This window comes from Myxine glutinosa, chromosome 4 (assembly GCF_964187855.1).
Source record: "Myxine glutinosa chromosome 4, kmMyxGlut1.1, whole genome shotgun sequence".
Classification (NCBI taxonomy): domain Eukaryota; kingdom Metazoa; phylum Chordata; class Myxini; order Myxiniformes; family Myxinidae; genus Myxine; species Myxine glutinosa.
The window spans coordinates 182,944,674-182,966,791 of record NC_136264.1 but is presented as its reverse complement, the minus strand read 5'-3'; the positions used below and the strand labels follow the sequence as shown (position 1 = coordinate 182,966,791).

Genomic DNA, 22,118 nt, shown 5'->3' with positions numbered 1-22,118 from the left:
CTCCCCGGGTATTCGTGATGGGGTCCACTCTTCCCCCATTCACACCTTCGCACCATCCACTCCACTCCACAGTTTCCCCCATACTCACTCCACGACCATCCATTCCAATACTCCATATACTCCAGACCATTTATTCCATACACCTGTTCTCCATACACCTGTCGTTGCACACCTGTGCACTCACACCTGGTGCCACCTGCACCCTCCTTCCTTCCTGGACCATTTGGTCAGCACAATACACATCACTATCACTCCCTAATACACTGCTCCACCCACCTGTCCAGTTGCACACCTGTGCAATCACACTACAACTCACAATCATTGACTCATACCCTGCTCAATACACTTTCGATCCTCACACACACGGCATCATCTCTTCTAACTACTCCCCTCTGGAACTTGCGCTTCCCAGTCGTCCCTTTAAACTATTGCGCTCCCTCGTCATTATCATCCAAACTAATCTACCTGCGTCCCCACTACAGGTATCAATGTCACTACCTAATCTTAACGTTACCTAAGGTCATCTTCTAGGTCCCTACACACTATATCCTAACCCTCCCGGGCTAGTTTTCACTGCCAAACCCCATAAATCTATTGCTCCTTTGCCCCCGTTGTGAGAGATGGCAGAGTTGCCATCCCACCACATCGGGCATCTCCCACTATCAATTTTGCTCATCAAATTCCAGCTAATTAAAAATTTGACAATCACTACCAATCATCTGCCAATCATCACTCTGCCAATCCTTTGCCAATCATCAAATTTTGTTTTTCTAATTTCGGGGCCAAAACACTATCCTCATCATCACAGTCTACTCACTAGTGCCTCTCGGTGCGCCAATTCATCTCCAAAGCTCGGCTTCGTAAAGCTGAGCAATGAATGCGGGTTGCTTGGTGCCAGCGGCTGGATGCGTCCGGCACTCGGTGCAGGGAAGGACGCTTACCCGGGCCGAGATCCCACACACCATCTCGGCACAGAGCCGTCCAATGGCCCGATCTCGACATGCCGGAACGCCTCACCAAAAAGGGGTCGCCATGACGACCCTTCCTATCGGGCTGCCCGCTCCGCCTAGTGGAGCACGGACGCGACCGTTCAAAGCACGGCCCGGCGTGGATCCCACACGGCGGTTCTTTCGAAACCGCCGCGGACCTCCGCGGCACGCATAGCTGCCCGGCGCGCACCGAGGGCCCGATTCGGCTATACGTCGCTCTAACCGCTAACCCGGTTACCGTCGATGCTTCACCTGCATGTTCACACGCATACACGACCCCTTTCACCCTCACTGAGCTCGGTGCTCCAACGCCGCCCGTACACCCCGCGTACTTCGTTATTGCACTCGTTCTTTCGCTCACAGACTTCGTCACACACCTGACCACAGCACACCTTTGCACACACTCGTCGTTCGCACACCTCACCAACACACCTCTTCGTGCCCCCTCCTCGGTCACCTCCTCTGTGACAACCACAGGTGTGCTCTCACTTGCACACCCAACCACGTGCCTCACTACCAACTCCAGCGTGCACTCCCATACGCGCTCTACCATTCCAGGTGTGCATCCCTCCATTCCAGGTGTACATCCTCTCTCACCTGCCACAACCAACTCACGCTCCGTGTCACTCTCACTACTCTCACCTCCACACTCGGTCGCACACTCACCCTTACTTTTGACAGCGCACTCTTTCCTCATGCACCCGTCCGTTACACACCTTTCTCGCGCATCCTCTTGCGCACACTCTCCCGGTACACCCTCCGTAACACTCACCACAGGTGTGCATTCTCCCTTACTCTTGACAGCGCACTCTTTCCTCATGCACCCGTCCGTTACACACTTTTCTCGCGCACACTCTCCCGTTACACCCTCCGTAACACTCACCACAGGCGTGCATGCTTCCGTTACATCCCCTGTAACACTCCCCACGACGCACTTCCATGTGCCCCCCCCCCCCCCCGCACACGTGCTACGTCCAACTCACTCTTGACAGCACACTCACTCCTTGGCGCGCACTTTTTCCTCACACACCCCAGAGTCGGACATTCTCGCCCACCTCCTCCTTCGCACACCGTACCTGTCGCACACTTCACCAATGGCCTCTCACGAATACCCGGATCCAAATCAACCCCCAAGCAAACTGAAGCTCCCCTCACATCATATACATTTCCGAATATATCGCCACTCACCTTGGCACCTCGTCTCCGCACCTCCTTCGCCACCTGCAAACTCTTTATTTGGTTAGCGAGCACACCATCACGATTTGAGCACCGACCTTGTACATATTCCATCACCTCCTCCTTTATCTCCCTCTTAGTTTCCCTCCGTCTCTTCTTAATTTCACTCACCCTTACTTTTGCTTCCTCTAACTTTTGCTTCACCTCCTTCATTTCCCGGTGCGTCTCCTCAATCTCGTCCTCTAACGCCACCTTAACCGTTTCTATGTGCGTCCTCACCTCCCGGTCCTTTGTCTCCATTACTTCTGTCACCTCGTCCAACCTCGTTGTCAGTCCCTCACGTACCATCTGACATTCCCGCTTCGTCGCTATCAAGTCGTCTTTTAGTTCTTTTTGTGTCGCCTTTAACCCTCCTAGTACCGCAGTGTTCCTTTGTACCTGCTCCACTAACTCCGTCTGTCCCACCGTCAGCTGTTCCACCTCCTGCGTCAGGTCCTCTATGCCCCCTTGTAACTTAGCCGTATTATTACTCACCTCTTTCTCCATACGCTTCTCACCTCGCTTTACCTCCTCGCGTACCCCCGAGACCTCCTGGCTTACACCTCGTCGTATCTCCTCCTTCATCTCCTCCATTTCTTTAGTAGATGCCGCCCTCATTTGTTCTAATTCATCCCTCTGAGCATCCAATTTACCTTCTAGCCCAATTTTCACCTCCTCTATCTGGTTCCCCATTTGTTTGATTTCTCGGGCGGATTGCTCCCCTATCTCCCGCAATTTGTCTTCCATCCTATCTTCTGGCCCCGTTAACCCATTCTTTACCTCTTTTATCCCGTTGTCTAACCCCTCAAATTTATTGTCCAACCCCTTAAAATTATTGTCTAATCCCTTAAAATTATTGTCTAACCCCTTAAAATTATTGTCTAACCCCTCCAATTTATTGTCTAACCCCTCAAATTTGCTATCTATCTTCCCAATTTGGGCCCTGGTACCCCTCGCTTCGTCCCTCATTCTGTTTTCCAATCCTACATTCTCCATATGGATGATTGCCTGTATTTGCGCCATGAGGCCCTGCATGTCAAAGCCTGCTGGTAGCGCGGGCTCGGCTACCGCGCGCTCGTACGAGGCACCATTTTGCGCCTGTTCAACCACGTGCGCGAGGGCGCCATTTGTGCGCCTGACACCTCCTCAACCACCTCCTCATTGCTCTCCTCCATTTCTTCCCTGTGGTCCTGTGTTACCCCTAACCCCTCTTCTAGCTCACCCACCTGCATCCGATCGCCTTGACTAGCCATGGTTCGATTTCAAAGTTCGGGTTTTTCTAAAACAAAACAAATTTCGGCAGCTCGTAATTTTGAGCGTGTTAAGCGCGCTTCGGGTCCAATTTCGCTCCCGACACCTATTGTTACGGCCAATTGTACAATTGTGTCCAAAATTTGGGCTAAATAAATGTAGTCCCAGGTTCGAATCCCAACTCCTGACTACCAATTGTTACGGACATGGCTAGGATGTTGTTTGCTGAGCGGATGGCCGCCGCGCCCGAAGAGTTACCCCGACTAACCCGATTCCTGAACGTTGGCCAAAATCGCGCCACAGATATTCAATGGGGAAAAGACTAAAGCGAAGGATGTGAAGAAGAAGAAGAAGACAGAAGTAGGGAATACGGATATAATTTATTTGCTATTTACAACCAAAAGAAACCAAGGAAGAAGGAAGGATAATAAAATAATTTACAGAAGAAATCAGAGACACAGTGAAAATCGCTAGCTTATCTAAACAGGCTTAATTAATACCCTGGGACAAGACACACAGAACAAACTCACGTACACGAATGGGGAAATTGCAGGCAGGAATGACAGGAGGTGGGTGGCTGGAGGGGGAGGAAGGCACGGAGCTGGCTGGAGCTTGATCCCGCACGGGACGTCGGGCTGGACCTCGACGGCCGCCGATGCCACCGATCCTGTCGTGTGCGTGGGGTAACGGGTCGGAGCTGCTTGGTGGAGCCAACGCTGCTGGTGGGGGGTCTGGCGTGACGGGTTCTCTCTCCCTCTCTCACAAACTCCAGGACTCTTTTTCTCTTTGCTTCGCTTTGCCCCTTCTCTCCTCTCTCTTTCTTAGTCCAACCCAGTCCAACTCTTAGTCCAACTCTTAGTCCAACTCTTCCTCTCTTGCTTAGTCCAACAACAACTTTCCCTCTTGCTTAGTCCAACAACAACTTCCCCTCTTGCTTAGTCCAACAACAACTTCCCCTCTTGCTTAGTCCAACAACAACTTCCCCTCTTGCTTAGTCCAACAACAACTTCCTCTCTTGCTTAGTCCAACAACAACTTTCCCTCTTGCTTAGTCCAACAACAACTTCCCCTCTTGCTTAGTCCAACAACAACTTCCCCTCTTGCTTAGTCCAACAACAACTTCCTCTCTTGCTTTCGCGCGCAGCCGCGCACTCTATATAGCGCCTCAGGCGATCAAGCCGCTGGTGTCCAGGACACGCCCATCGGTGAGCTCGCCTCGGCCCTGATTGGTCGGCACGGCCCTCTGGCTCCGCCCTTGATGACGATGGGCGGGCACGCCCAGGAGTCGGCAGCTCCTCCCCCTTCTTCTCCAAGCCGACCTCGTGGTGAATGGAGTCGCGGAGGGAACAGTTGGCAATTATTGGAAGGGGAATGTGAATGAAAGGGGATCTACTCTTATTTCACTTGGTGCAATGGAGTATTTAAATTAATGGAAGACAAATCCTTAGCCTAATACACATAATAAGGATATAACTACTGAACAGGGATATATGGTGTCCTTCGTGTATGCTTTATGGAATTAACTACGGGAACGCCCTTTGACCTTTATACAACAGACTGGAGGCAGGAGGGTCCAGAATAAAGCAATAATAATAATAAAAACACAATAAAAAAACACAATCCTCATATCCACAACAATATATATATATATATATATATATATATATATATATATATATATATATATATATATATATATATATATATATATATATATATCGACTGCAAACTGTATACTAAAACAAGCCGGCATGCTTGGGTACAATTGTGAACTCTTCTTCATGGAGCTGCAACATGTCGATGCAAGACCAAGATGTCTTGAACGTCTGGCGGTCCATTTCAGCAACTCGGCAAATGGGGACATACAACAGAACCCCTTTTCTACAATGTCCTCTTTTCTGCTATTCCTCACTCACGTGCTTTTGTGCAACGTTTTGTGAGTGCTGGCGTGAAAACGACTCGGGACCTTCGTGACTGTAACAAGAACAGTTGGTTCTCCGCAGGACATCTTCAAGTAAGAACTGGCATCAGATCTTTGAGGAGCGTAGCCAAGGTCCTACAGGAAATCCTGTGTGTTTTTAGGCACTTGGGCCTGAGCTCAACCGCCAACATTGGTGACCACCATACACCACCACAGATCTGTGCTAGCTCTAGCCTGCCGGCTGATAGCGCCACAACATCTATCTTGCTATCCTCATCGCCACTTTCCAGCAAGGATAAAAAGAGACTGTATCGGTAGTGTATCTCAGTTTGGTTTCCCTCGTTACAGCCAGTTTTTTTTGGGGCTCGCTGGAAAGAGAAACTGCCTTCTGGGTCTCCCTCCCATCCGCAATGGTCTGCAATGTATGTTTCACCGATTGTTAAAAGGACTGGTGATATTGCTTGGAGACTCGCCCATATGGTGTTGCCCTCCAATGTTTTATTACATCGTTTTAATGAGGATAACTCAGTGGAATGCCCTTTTTGTATGATTTCTGAAGACCTTTCCCATGCCTACGTAGATTGCGCAAGACTCTCTCCCTTCTTTGTTTTTTTTATCAACTTTTTAAAATCGTATGAACTTTTCTTTTTCGACACATGTTTTTATCTTTGGAACACCACTGGGTTATAAAAAACGCTCTGAGACTGCTCTTGTTAATTTCTTAATTTCTATTGGAAAACTAGAAATCTATAAGACAAGAAAAGCAAAGCTCCTGGCAAATGCTGATATTTTACGTGATGTGGTAATTGTTTTCAAGGCTTTGGTCATGGCAAGGTTGCGTTTGGAATTTCATTTTTTCCAAATGAAAGATGATCTGCAAACCTTTTCGGAAAAATGGTGTATAAAGGGTGGGGTTTGCAAACTTGACAATGGTGTGTTAAACTTTCTATTTTCGTGTTTTGGTGTTTTTATTCATGACTTGTGTGGTTTTCTTACTTTTATAATAAAAGAGTTTCAAAAGTCTCTCTCTCTCCCTCTCCCTCTCCCTCTCCCTCGGCGCGGGCGATTTGGTCTCTTCGTGTGCTTGCTTCTATTTGTAAAGCTTCCCTGTGTTTCCCCTTCTATGTTGAGACGAGAGTGAGAGCCATAGAGCACACCTATCGTGCAGGTTAAGGTAATCGCCGTTTCTGGGCGGTTCCCTGTTGTTTTTTTCCCCGACTTATTTTATTCACTTCAAACCTTTTTTTTCTCGCTTATATTTCCTTAGTTTGTTTTTTTTAACGCTCCCTTTCCCTAAGCTGGGAAAGTCGGAGTGCATTCCTAACTTCCTCTTCCCGAGCTGGGAGGACGAGGTCGAGCCTCGTGTGTCCAAACATGGCGGCTGCTCATTCGCAGCGATATGCAGCGTTTGAGCAATTATCACGCGAGCATGGCATTGCGTGTTCTCCACCCGAGGGTATTACAGTCGAAGCCATTATTTTCGCGATCGGGAACATGATCGGGTTTGATAAGGTACGTGCCCCATCGCGTATGAACAAACGGGTTATCGTGTTCGTGTCCGATGTAGAGCACATTGCTCTCATCGTACAACAAGGTTTGTCCCTCGACTCCGGACACTTTGTTATGGTTTATCCCTTGGATACTCCTGCTCAGAAAGTGGTTATTTCAAATGCACCACCATTCCTGGATAGCGAAACCATCCTTGCAGCGCTGCAGCGATATGGGCAATGTGTGTCCCCATTAATAATGCTCCCGTTGGGCTGTAAGGATGAACGTGTCAGTCACGTGATGAGTTTCCGTAGGCAGGTCTTTATGGTTCTCAAAAAGGAATATCCCTCCTTGAATGTTGCTTTAAAATTCACGACAAATGGCCGCGATTACCAAGTATACATCACCACCGACACCCTAAAGTGCTTTGGTTGTGGTGCAGTGGGACATATGAAACGGTTTTGCCGCAATCAGAAGGAACAGCCTAACATGGTCGAAACGGGAAACAATGACTCGCAGATTAATGTTAACGTTTCCTGCTCGACAAATGTGCAGGATAAACCAGGTAAACAAGTGGACACGCCCCCTCCCGTTGAACCAATGGACAGCGCAAATGAGGGGTTTGTCACCGTTTCCAAAGTAAAAAAACGTAAATCGGCTGTAAGAAGTGCGTCACCTTCTGGGAAAAGGCAAATCAGTGAAAACTCCATCACTGGATTTCAATGTGAAAACAGGTTTGCCTTATTGGAGGAAAAGGACACCTCCACTAGTACAAACATCATCAAGGAAAAAGTGGATTCTAACTTTCCAATCCCAGTGAGTGTCGCTGATCCTTCAGACAGTGTCATCTCACACGAGGACGTTCATTGTGCAGCTTCCTCCTGTCAATCGCAAGAGGAGGAAAAGCACTTAAAATCTCCCCCTAAAAAAGGAATAAATTAGGAAAATAAAGGTGCAGAGAGAATAAAAGAGGATAATTTAAATCCACTGGCGGAGAGTGACATCCATGAACCGAGCATGGTGGTCATGTCACAAACATGCGTGGAGCCCCCCACCTCGCATCCCGAAGAAGCTTCAAATGTGACTCCGGCACAAAACGTTCCTGAAGAAGTTTACTTTATTGAAACTGAGCAATCATGTGATGTGCGCCAGGAAGCTGAAACACCAATTGATTCCCCATATGAGGAATCTGATGGTGAGGGTCAAGAGGAGTCCTCTCAGATTCTAAAAGCTGTAAACAGCCCTTCGGATGACGAGCTTCGGGACTTTTTGAGAGATTCCTATCGGAAAAGGAACATTGAACTGAAAGATCATTTCCCTGATCTGCAGGTGTTGTTTTTTAAATTGAAGGAAATTGTGCGTAACCCTGACACTCCAAATTTCACTGATGCTCAGAAGCACCGGCTAAGAAAAATGATCCAGAAAGCTCGGCAGGAGCTTCGTAAATGAGGTCCCTATGGGTTTTTTGATCTATTTAGTTATTTATCTTCTTTCTTTTTCCGAAAGAATGAGTGTTAGTTTTGGCAGTCTAAACATTAATGGTGGTGTTAGTTTAGAACGCAAAGTTCAGGTAAAAGATCTGACCCGGCGTTTGCACCTGGATGTCTTGTTACTGCAAGAAACGCATGGAGATCTGAATGGCCAAGCCCAATGGAGAAGGCTAATGAAGGGCCAGTGGTTCTTCAGTGATATCAATTGTCTCACTGCTGGAATTGCTTTCTTTGTCTCCTCCTCATTAACACTCACACAAGTTCAATATAATGAAATAATTCCCGGACATCTGGCTTGTCTTCAATTCACTGCCAATAATCAAATCTTTGTTTTTGTAAACATATATGCCCCCTGTAAGAATGCTGAAAGGCAAAACTTCTTTCTAAAGCTAGAGGATCTTCTGAGTACAATTGACTTAAATTGCTCTTTTATAATGAGTGGCGACTTCAACTGCACTCTTGACCCTGCGTTAGATAGAAACAGTGCGGAGCCACATCCTAGATCTGCCAAACCTTTGGAGAAAATCATCAAGACAACGGGATTAATAGATGTCTGGCGTATTCAGCACCCTATGCAACGGCAGTTTACTTGGTCTAGATGTACGTCTCAGATGCACACACTAGCCAGGTTAGACAGAATTTATGTCAATACTGTAATGCTTGACAAGATATTGAAATCTGATATCGTGCCTTCTCTTTTTTCTGATCACCTGGCTGTAACCTTGTCCTTTAAGCTTGCTCTGCAGCAACATGGCAGTCCATATTGGAAGTTCAATGTCATGTTGCTGGAAAATGCTGCTTTTTGTGAAGCTTTCAAAGTGTTTTGGATTAGCCTCAAAGAAAGAAAGAATAATTTTGATAACCCGATATTGTGGTGGGACTACGCAAAGGCACAGATCGCTGTCTTTTGCCAACAGTTTAATTACTTCTCTTCTTTCAGTGTAAAAAGGGAGAGGTTCACACTAGAAAAGGAAATAATGAAGTTGCAAACTGATGTGGCAAATAGCCCCAATAGAACAAATAATCATTTGCTTATGGAAAAGAAGACTCTACTAAACAGCCTAGTCGAATACCAAGCAAAAGGTGCAATGGTCCGTCTACGGATGGATCAGCGATATAATTTAGAAGCACTGACCAAATTTTTTTTCCATTTTGATAAAAAGACTACCAATCAAAGGCAAATTGAAACCTTAAAGCTCTCAACTGGTAACACTGTGACGTCACAAGATAATATAAAGAGGGAGGTCTATAACTTCTTTTCAGACCTGTTTATGGCAAATGATGTTGACGATGGCTCAATAAGTTACTTCACATCTGACTTACCCATGCTAAGTGCTGCTCAAAGGGATCAGCTTGGCTCCTTACTTTCCTTGGAAGAGCTTACACTTTCCCTTGCTTCTTTACCTACGGGTAAATCTCCTGGATTGGACGGCCTCCCAATAGAGTTTTATAAATCCTTTTGGCCCTTATTAGGCCCAGAACTATTGGAGGTCTTTAATAGTTCATTACGTTGTGGTGACTTGCCGATGAGCTGCCGTAGAGCAGTCATTAGTTTATTACCCAAGAAAGGAGACTCTCAGCTCATTGATAATTGGCGTCCAATCTCTCTTCTAACTTCAGATTATAAAATATTTTCTAAAGTTCTAGCTCGACGCATCGCCCCACTCCTAGAGTCATTGATTCAAAGTGATCAGTCTTTCTGTATCCCTAACCGACAGATACACGATAACATTTTTTTTATTAAGAGATCTTTGGGATGTGTGTAAAATAAAAAATAAACATATGTCACCTACAGGGTGAACCGTATCTTGCCAAAATGTGAAAATTCCGTTTTTTCGTCATGACGTCATCAAATGACGTCATAGCGTCAAACTGTTTACAGATCTGGGAAGCACTCATCAAGGGCATTCATATGAGGTATTACTCGATATGGTACCTACGATTTCAAAATTTGACCTTGGGGTCAATAATTTTCGACCTCCAGCGCTAACCATGAAGGTCAAGGCCGATCGCCACCAAAAACTAATCAGCTGAGCGCCGGACCATATACTAGATTCCCATGAAGTTTGGAGACGATCCGATCAAAGTTACTCAAAAAATAAGGGTTTCGTTGACCTCCATGATTGACCGCAAAGTGACCTTGACCTTTGACCTTGACCTTCAAAATTTTGTGTGCTGAAGGGTATCTCTATAGGACTCTGATATGCGAAGTTACAGGAGTTTCCAATAATAACTGTGGTCTACAGAGTGATCTAAACGTGAAAAAAAAAAGATTAACCACAAACAAAAAAACAAAAAAACAAAAAAACAAACAAACATACAAGCTGACTAATACATCTTGCAAAAACTTCGTTTTGGCAAGATAATGACAATCTTGGTTTGATTGTGCTTGACCAAGAGAAGGCTTTTGACCATGTAAGTCATGTATATCTTTTCAAGGTGCTAGAGTGTTTTGGACTTGGTCCTGTTTTTCTTTCCATGGTAAAACTGCTCTATAATGGCATTTCCTCAATACTCAGAGTAAACTCTGAGCTAACTTCACCTGTAAAGGTTGGAAGGGGTATCCGTCAGGGATGTCCTTTATCTGGTATTCTGTACTCTTTAACCATTGAGCCTCTTTTAATCAAAGTCCGCAGCATCTTAACCGGATGCAGAAATTTGCTCACAAGGCCTGTGAAAGTCTCTGCATATGCTGACGATATTTGCATCATCGTACATAATAGTGATGAGATCAAGAAACTGGTGGATTGCTTGGACTATTATGGTTCAGCTTCTTCAGCTTTGGTAAACTGGAACAAGTGCCAGGCGATGTGGATGGGCCCATGCCAGCGCCCTATGCCTGTCCTCCCGAAACACCTCACCTGGTCCCTCAACGGAATGAAGTACCTTGGTGTTTACATCGGTGATGAAGCAACACAAGCGAAAAATTGGGAGGGTCTCGCTGACTCTCTCGAACAAAAGCTGCGGAAATGGAAAGGTTTGCTGGCCTTGCTTTCATACCGGGGACGAGTCCTGGTCATAAACAACCTAGCAGCATCTATACTGTGGCACAGAATCAAAGCCATTCCACCTCCTGAACGCTTTCTGCTGAATATACAGAAGACAATAATAAACTTCTTCTGGAGTGGAAAACATTGGCTTCATCCAGAGATCTTGAATCTTCCCTTCGAGGAAGGCGGGCATGGTCTTGTGGACATCGTATGCAGGGCTATGGCATTTGGCATCGCCTCAATCTGGCGGCTTCTCTATGGTCCATCAGACCTAGCCTGGAGGTCCACTGCTCTCCTCCTCCTCCGTCAAGCCGGCATGCTAGACTATTCATTTGGTCTATTCCTAATGAACATGAAATGTATTGATCTGTCCTTGCATCCACCATTTTACAATATAATTTTGAATGCTTGGCGTGTTTTCATGGTCGACCGTGATTATGTTTCCTACACCCAAGAGATGTTTTTCAGAGAGCCTCTTTTCCACAACTCTCTCTTCAAAAGAATAAGAACGGAACGCTCTTTTATTGATTATTTTGTTCAGAATGGTGTCCATCACGTTGCTGATCTAATGATTGAGACTAGGAGATGGTTAAGTGCTGCAGCACTTGCAAATAAAGTTGGCATGCGGTCTAACCGCATAATATCTGCTGTGCTATGCGAAATACTTAGCGTATACCGCAAAGTTAAGGTGCACTGGGAGCAATCTGCTCGCACTGGTGATGGCCCAATTGTTTGTGAGCGAAGCCTCTGTTTCCCAAATTTAGAAGTCACCCCCACTGTAATGAATTCTGGTACAATAATAAAATATTTACCAAAAATACGTTTTGGATCTGCAGGTCTGGAAAATCGTGCAATATACCAGGCCTGCGTCAAAGCAATCCGGCCCTCCTTAGGAACTTGGCAGTCAAGGAAGTGGCACAATTGCTTGCCTACAGAATACCCCTTCCAACCTAACTGGAAAGCCTATTATCACATACTTATTCCAAAGAAAACTGCCGACCTGTCGTGGAGGTTGGCACATTGGGTATTACCCACCAATAAGCTCTTGCATGTTTTTTCTTCTGAAATATCTGACCATTGTCCCTTCTGTGGTGCTCTTGAGACAGTGTCACATGCTTATGTTGAATGTGCACGCTTGATTCCTTTATTTGGTTTGCTGCATGAAATGTGCATGAAGCTTTCTTTAAACTTTACTTTGAATTCTTTCATTTTTTGCTTTGCCTCAAACACACACCAAATAGAAGTGGCCCTAGCGAACTTTCTCGTTGCCATGGCAAAGAAAGCAATATATCGCACAAGGAAAATGCAAATTGAAAATCCTACAAGATGCACAGATAACCTCCCGGCCTGTTTTAAAGGACTTGTTTTTGCCCGGATTAAAACAGAATTTTGTTTCTATACATCTATCTATAATTCCATTAATCTCTGTGTGTATGTGTGTTTGTATGTGTGTATGTGTGTATGTGTGTATGTGTGTATGTTTGTCTGTGACCGCTGTTTCTCGACAACTACCGGTCCGATATACTTTAAACTTGCCAGGTATATTGCTGGGGACCCGAGGATGTGCCTTTTCAAGGTTTCATATTAATCGGAGAAGTAGTTACCGAGCTATGGCGATTTCTTTACCAAACACTGCAAGCCGTTCGCTTTGGACCAAACCATTGCATGTAAATAGAGGGGGGGGGTTCTGTGGTCGTTGCGAATGGACCAAACCATTCATGTAAATAGAGGGGGGGGGGGGTTCTGTGGTCGTTACTGCCACGTGGTTTCAAAGTTTTTTTTTGTTGTTGTTGTTTGCACGCATGTTTTTTTGCACCCACGTACGGGCACGCCCTAGGATGTTTACACACACACACCCCTACACAAATTTTTTTTTTTTTTTTTTTTTGGCAAGGAACGGGCACCCACGTACGGGCACGTCCTAGCTTATATATAGTACGGGCATGCCCTAGTATATGGATAAAGTATTGATCTTCAAAAGTATATGGGCATTGAATAATGTGCTTTGCTCTGTGCAAAATGGTGTGCTGATTACAGATTGATCACTCCTCGAGCATGATATGATTTCTTTGTGAGGAGCAAAACACTTTATTTATTTTTTTCCTGTTCCCTTTCTTGATGTACTAATGGTCTTCATGTAAATGTTCCCTTTAAAATGGTTTTGCTTGTTTTTTTTACCTCTGATTTGTGAAATGCTTTGTGAAATGGTTGTATTTATACGTTTTACAAAATATACTTTTTGATATTTTTGTAATAAAAGGATGTAAAAGTCTCTCTCTCTCTCTCTCTCTGTACAAGTAGAAGGAAATATTCAAATATGTACCTGCCCTTGTTCCTCCCACTCCTCTACCCATCAGATGACTAAAACATTGCGATTAATCTGGGTCTTTTCATTGCAGGGGGGCATGTACGTGTTTCAGCTGTTTGACTATTATGCAGTCAGCGGAGTCTGCTTATTGTGGATCACATTCTTCGAATCCATTACTATAGGTTGGTTGTATGGTGAGTCCAAACTGTAAACCTATAATAATGATTAAAATCAAATACCTGGGAGGGAGGGAGGTAGTTATGTGAGTTTACTCATTTTAGTTAATTTATGATAGTCAAGATGGACAAGTCTTGCACTCAATTCCAGTAATTATAGACTTATGTATACATGGTGACTGAAATAAGAAAGCAAAACTGTGTTGTCTGTACATGAAACAAAGTATTCTGAAAGATCATCATTAACAAAAATGGCAAGGCTCAATCAGATCAACATTACCTGGTCTGGTTAACCTGGTCATTGAGTAAATAAATAATTAGCATTATCTTCTTCCAACGAGCAGAAACTGTTGAAGTGTTATCTCGTGGATGATGCGTCACTTTAAAATCTGAAAAATCTTCTGATGCTTTTACTTTGGTAAATCACCACTGGCTCTCTGATAACACCAAAGTGATCATTAATAGCACATATTAAAGGCACAGCAACAGCATCGACCCCACACTTATGCAATCTAAAAATTATAGTGGTCAGAATACCAGATTTCCAAACACTCTTGGAGTAGCCAAAAACGCACGGTATGGAAACTACAAAAATCGGCAAATTAAACAGAAAAGGCGGCAATAAATATTGGTTAATTTGAGTTACCAAAATACACATGCATTCACTACTACCAACCACGACCAAAATACATTTATTCACTACTACCAACTACCAAAAAATACATTTATTCACTACTACCACCAACTACCAAAAATACATTTATTCACTACTACCAACTACCAAAAATACATTTATTCACTACCACCAACAACTACCAAAAAAATACATTTATTCACTACCACCACCAACTACCAAAAATACATTTATTTACTCTTACCACCAACTACCAAAAACACATTTATTCACTACTACCTACAACTACCAAAAATGTATTTATTCACTACTACCAACAACTACCAAAAATACATTTATTCATACCACCAACAACTAACATTCATTTATTCACGATTACCAACAATTACCAAAAAATACATTTATTCACGACTACCAACTACCAAAAATACGTTTATTCACCACTACCAACAACTAACAAAAATACATTCATTCACGACTACCAACTACCAAAAATACATTTATTCACTACTACCAACAACTAACAAAAATACATTTATTCACAACAACCATCTCCCAAAAATACATGTATTCACTACTACCAACAACCATGAAAAAAAACACATTTATTCACTACTACCACCAACTTCCAAAAATACATTTATTCACTACTACCACCAACTACCAAAAATACATTTAATCACTACTACCACCAATTACCAAAAACATTTATTCACTCTTACCACCAACTACCAAAAATACATTTATTCACTACTACCACCAACTACGAAAAACATTTATTCACTACTACCAACAACTACCAACAAATACATTTATTCACTACTACCACCAACTACGAAAAACATTTATTCACTACTACAAACAACTACCAAAAAGACATTTATTCACTACTACAAACAACTACCAAAAATACATTTATTCACTACTACCAACAACTACCAACAAATACATTTATTCACTATGACCTACAACTACCAAAAATACATTTATTCACTATGACCACCAACTACCAAAAATACATTTATTTACTCTTGCCACCAACTACCAAAATACATTTATTCACTACTACCGACAACTACCAAAAATGTATTTCTTCACCGCTACCAACAACTACCAAAAAATACATTTATTCATACTACCAACAACTAACATTCGTTTATTCACTACTACCAACAATTACCAAAAAAATATTTATTCACTACTACCACCAACTACCAAAAATACATTTATTCACTACTACCACCAACTACCAAAAATACATTTATTCACTACTTCCACCAACTACCAAAAATACATTTATTCACTACTACCACCAACTACCAAAAACATTTATTCACTACTACCAACAACTACCAACAAATACATTTATTCACTACGACCACCAACTACCAAAAATACATTTATGTACTCATACCACCAACTACCAAAAATACATTTATTCACTACTACATACAACTACCAAAAATGTATTTCTTCACCGCTACCAACAACTACCAAAAATACATTTATTCATACTACCAACAACTAACATTCATTTATTCACTACTACCAACAATTACCAAAAAATACATTTATTCACGACTACCAACAACCAAAAATACATGTATTCACTACTACCAACAACCATGAAAAACACATTTATTCACTACTACAAAATACAAAAATGTATTTCTTCACCGCTACCAACAACTACCAAAAATACATTTATTCATACCACCAACAACTAACATTCATTTATTCACTACGACCAACAATTACCAAAAAATACATTTATTCACAACTACCAAAGTAGTGTAATAATGTTGCTTCTGGGACACCTCCGTTTAACATGTGAAATCCCTATCTAATGTCATTTACCCCCTTGTCTTTTTCAAAAATCATAAACACCTCTATTTCTCCCACCCTCATCTTTATGAACCTTTTGTCTGTAGTACCTATCCTTAATGTTGTTCATTAGACCACTCAAACACTACAAATATTTGTTTTCTCTTATAGACCTATCATCCTTCTTCCACATATCATCTGGCAGATTAATCTTTGACCCACTCAAACATTGACCCATTCACTTCCATATTAATTCTTTCCCTCCCTCATTGCCCCTAAACACCTATATTTCTCTCACCCTGTTCTTTACGAACCTTCTAACCTTTTGACATGTTATCCTTATTCATTAGACCACTTAAACACCTGTGATCCTTCTGACCTCATGGACCTTTTAACCTTTTACTCTTAATATCATCTGGTGAATATAACCCACTCAAACAACGACCCTACAAATATTTGTTTATGCGTGGGAAATAATTTAATTCTCCTACAACTCTCTTCACCATCTAATATATTAACAAAAAATATGTTTGAGTTTGGTTCTTTATTAAGATATTTTAACTGGGCTAAGATAAAATGGTAAACCTCCCTCAATGTTCTTGCTTGAGCGCCTCCAGTGCCACATACCATTTTTAAATTAAAGTATATATTTTCCTGACAACCATCAAAGTTTTCCGTCCACTCAAAAATATTTCCATCTTTTTTACCCAATTCACCGGTATTTAAATTAATTCTCTTATTTGTTTTGTGAACTTTTTTACCAGTTGCCTTTTCAATTATACCTATTTGATATTTTTCACATTCATTATGTTTTCCATTTATATACCAAGGTTGATTACACCTCCACTCTTTAGTCTGGTTGATACTTGGTTCTATCATTTATATAATAGTAAAAAAGGCGGCGGTAGCCCGTTAAAATCCCCAACCCCCCCCCCTTTTTAACTTATCACTTATATATATCTTATCACTTATATATATCTTATCACTTATGTATATCTTATCACTTATATATATATCTTATCACTTATATATATATCTTATCACTTATATACTTATATAACCATAAGGGAGACTATCAATTCCATTTTCTAAAATAAACCTCTTATCATCAAAAGCCCCCAATGCTTTCTTATTTATCTCTTCTGAATATAATTGATGTTTATAACTTCTTATTCCATTAATCTTTCTAAACTCTTCTTTCTTTGTTGTTAAACAGTTATAATAATCCTTAAAGTTTATTGTTTCTTTAATAACATTTTTCTTTACACCTTTTAACTTCTTATCAGTCTTTTCAACGTTATTCACAATGTATTTATAAGCATAAGCCTTTGACCTCAATCCCACAAATTCACTCATAACATTTCCTCCTAATTCATCCTTGAACTTTCCAATCACCTTTTTATTTTTAGAAGAGAACAACTCACTCTCTGGACTGTAATTACTCGTGTCATAGATATTAATGTCTCTTTTCATGTCTGAATAAACATCGTTGGTATTAATTTTCAAAATAAAACTATCTGTATCCATATAAAGTAGATTAACATCATTTTGATATTTCTTCCTCAAGTTATTATAAAAGTAATCATACATTAATGACTTTGATAAATCAAGAATTGTTGTTCCAATATAAATAGGTTTGTTCATTTCAATACTCTCTTTAATCAAATGGATCGCACAAAAGTTCTCAGTAAAGACCTCAGCTCGAGTAAAACTCGGTCTATTAATTAATTTTGATGCTTGTTCCCAAGATGTTGATAGTCTGATATTTTGTCTTTTCCTCACATTCTCCATAGTCTTACCAAAGACCGCATTATTCATCAATTTATAAAAGTCTTTCTCAAAATCTGTTTTTGACTCTGTTCTTCTTTGTGTATTAAAATCAATGTACCCCTTTAACCAATGACTTTGATTGAACTTTAGAACCCTATGGATCTTCTCTACTCTTAGACCTTTTGATAAATATTGTCGCAAATTTCTTTGGTGTAGAACATAATTTTTCTTGTTATATAATGTAGTAAGTAATTTTTCTGTTGATTCACCTATATCAAACGATCGTTGATAATCACTCAACCATTCTTTCTTTGGACTTGCTTTCTCACAAGCAAATGGGAGATCATTGTGTAGGTTATGGAGTTCCTCTGGATATTTTAAATCAATTTCAAAATAATAACCAACTTTTTCTTCATCCAATTCTTTTTGTGTAGAGATACATACATCTTGTAAAACGTTTTTGTAGTCTTTTTCCTTTACCCATCTAAGTTTTCCATAAGGAAGAGCCTGAGACATTGCCCAGCCATACAGGTTGTTCGCGTCATAGTACATCAAGTAAGAACTCTCTTTCGTTGGATCATAATTTGGAAGGTATTTGTTATTTGCTTTTGCGTATCTACTCGAGCAGACTTGTGAAATTCCACCTCTTTTTGCCTTTTCAATCATCAAAAGCATATCAACATCGGTTATCAAATCCAAATCTTGTTTTGTCATTTTCAACATCGCACTCCAGGCCAATCCAGGTGCTGTGTAGTAGTGAGCAGGATCCAATCCATATCCAGTGCGACAAACAGATCTAAAGGCTTCAAATACATCGGCCAATAAAAGCACATCAGTTTTGAGATACAAATCGTGATACTCGCCAAGATTCTTGATGTTATATTTTTCCCAAACATTTTGTGCGTGTACATAATCTTTATCAGATATATGACTATTATTTAATTTGTTATAGAAATTTTCTTTTGAAGGAAGTTGTGTTTCATTGAATCTCTCAAATGAGTCCATATAGTCATAGGGGTAAATTCCCTTTTGTGTTAGAAAATCTTTATCTAAAAAATACTCTGAAAGACATGGAAACTCTTTTAGATTTTGAACCAAGTTAACCAATGGACTTGCCATGAATTTAAATGTATCAAGAAATCTGATATGAGTAATAGGAGATGTGTGAATTGTTTTTGTGAATGAAATGTATTTCTGATCCGTGTTTGGAATTGCTGAGATACTTCCAGAAGTCTTTGAGAGTTCCTTGATAAATAGATGTGTATCATAATGAGCGTTGTTATGAAGAAAGACAGGAATGAAAGAGGGGAGTTGATAATTAATATTACAACTTTGATGAGCCGGACCTCTATATTTACCAGTGAGATGACAATGGTCTCTAACCTTTAGACCTTTACCAATTTTCTCCTCACAAATATGACAGACATTGTTTTTTATAAATTCCCTTTTTTCTTTACTTGTTAAGGACATTGGTTTATTGGTTTCTCTCATTATCTTGGTTAATCGAACACAGTCTTTTTCTAGTCGTTTCACAAACTCCTCTGGGGTATTTGAGCCTCTATACATCTCTAACTTGTTATATTTATCACCAACGGATGATTTGATATAATAACAAAAACCACAAGGAGTATGTTTTTGATATTTATTTGTGTATGATTCTTTTGGATCTTGAGAAGCAGTATCAATTTTTTCTAAAATACTTTCAAAATCAGCATATATAACAAATGGATGTTTGATCTTTTTATTTTCATCTTTGAATGTGATCTTTGAGCCTTCTTTAGGCATATTGATTACCGTTGATTTATGTTCGCCACAATAATTTGAATGTTTATCTAATCTTTCTTGTGAATTGAAGAAGTTAAGACAACGCAAACAAATATATATTTTATTTGTTCTCTTACAGACTTGTGGTTTTATTAATTTAGCAATATCTTTGATGTATGTATAATGTGAATTTTCGTCTGAATTAAAATATAGAAGATTAATATGAGTTTGTTTACAATTGTCAGAAAGCTTTAAAACCTGAATGTTGTTTGTTTCTGTTAGACCATAAACATTAACTGATAAATTATTCATCTTTTCAAATTTAGGAATATCATTTAAAGTCATCGGAAACTTTAGATCTTTCGTATTTAATGTATTCTCATATTTTTTATAATGAGATACTCTTTCATCATGAAAATGTGGAGGATGTAAGTGTGCTAAAATAGACCAGAGAAAACATTTATTGTCTTTATTTTTGATATTGATAACTGCTTTTCTATTTTTGATAACACTGGGTAAATCAATGTAAGAAGAAGCTTTTAGAGGATCTGATTTAAGAATATGAATGTCTATGTAAATAATTTTTCCTATATTGAATCCACTTCCTACGATTGAATTATCCACATCTTGCTCTTGTTTAATAAGTTCATCATAGACTCCTGATGTTTTAAAATCTTGATATGAAGATATAAAGTGTGGCTCAGTTCTCATGTATGGTGCATCTATAACTCCTTCATCCTTTGTCATTTCTAATTTTACTCCCATATAAAATTTAAGTGGTTTCATTTCCTTTAGTGTTTTTTCAATCAACGTTTGAACAGCAGGTTTAACTATTTCTACAGCATCAACTATAGACTCTGGTTCAGGAGGTTTGAAGTTAAAGACTCTTATTTTAATATGTCCTTTGAATGCTCCATCAGAGTTTTTAGTTGTGATAAAATTTGATAAATGTAGATTTGTTTTAAGATGTATTTTGAAGCCTTTCTTGAGGATATTTTTATTACATGTAGAACAGTGTTTTGTTTCAGGTGGAAGAGGGGAAAGTTTGTTTAAAATGTTGTATGTATGTTTTGCGGTGAGAATATGTTGTTTATAATATTTTACTTCCTTCTCGCAAGTATCACAATAAACCATATTTATAGCGTGAGAAAACGTGGTGTTTTATATATATCACTGTGCTTAAAATAAAACACTTTTGAGCTTTACAGCTCCGTTTTATATATATCGCTGTGCTTAAACTAAAACACTTTTTCACTCAGAATCATCTAAGTCATAACTATCACATGAATACTCAGAATCATACTCAGAGTCATCAATAAAGCTACTCTCATAACTATCATTTGAGCACAAACTATTAGTATCATAACTATCATCTGTGTTCAATGAAATACTATCATCACCATCGTCCAAGTTCAATGAAATACTATCATCACTATCGTCCGAGTTCAATGAAATAGTAAAATCTTCACTGCTGTATTGACTCATATTTAATTAGCAAGAAAAATATTCCCATCAATATCTATATACTTTCTTTCATTAACAGATTCAATCTCTACAATTTTTATATCAAAAGTTATCTTTAAATAATCTCTAACTATCATAGAACGAAATGACATTTCACCAGAAATATTAACATCATTCATTTTACTTAGATCTACACCCTTTGGATTATTAAAGAAAATACAAATGTCTCCTCTAGAATTATTAATGGTCTTATCATTCTTTTTCAAAGTATCGTGGTCAATCACTTTTTCAAGCTTTGAATAAATTGCCAGGAGTAGAGGAGAAACTTTTGTTAGATTTACTTTAATGGATGTCTTTCCAGGTATAGTTAGAGCTCTTCCTTTAAATGAAATAGAGGGGCTCATGTTATTTTCCATAACTGGTTTTACCCAAAAATTTCCATATTTATCTTTGTTCAATTTAACATCTTTGACATATTTTTCTATATCTTCCACCGAAGTAGAGATTGATTGAAATTTGTCTTTTGTGCTTTGAAACATTGTATTTATTAATGAATAAACTTGCGTTTAGTTTAAGTAAAAATTTACCACATAAATATGATAAGTTCTGAAGGATATTTAGAATTTCCAGACTCTCCATATGATAAATTAGAGAATTGTCCGGCTTGTGATAGAGTGGGGCTTAATGATGAGGATTCATATAAACAATGTTTATTCTGTGATTATATTCTAATTAATGATAATAAGAAATATAAAAAAACATATAACTCTTTTAAATTAGAACCAAAAATGAATTACTTTACAAGATTAATAAGAGAGATGAATGTTAAGCATTA

The 22,118-nt window shown here is 40.0% G+C and overlaps 1 protein-coding gene across 2 annotated transcripts in view; it reads left to right on the top strand.

Annotated features, from left to right (window-relative positions):
* Window positions 1–22,118, top strand: part of LOC137425544 (sodium- and chloride-dependent taurine transporter-like) — a 197,687-nt gene that overhangs the window by 131,272 nt on the left and 44,297 nt on the right. For both annotated transcript variants that reach the window (XM_068114085.2, XM_068114086.2), the window contains exon 10: window positions 13,743–13,845. In XM_068114085.2, the coding sequence (XP_067970186.1) occupies window positions 13,743–13,845 (103 nt within the window). The remainder of the gene's footprint in view (window positions 1–13,742; window positions 13,846–22,118) is intronic.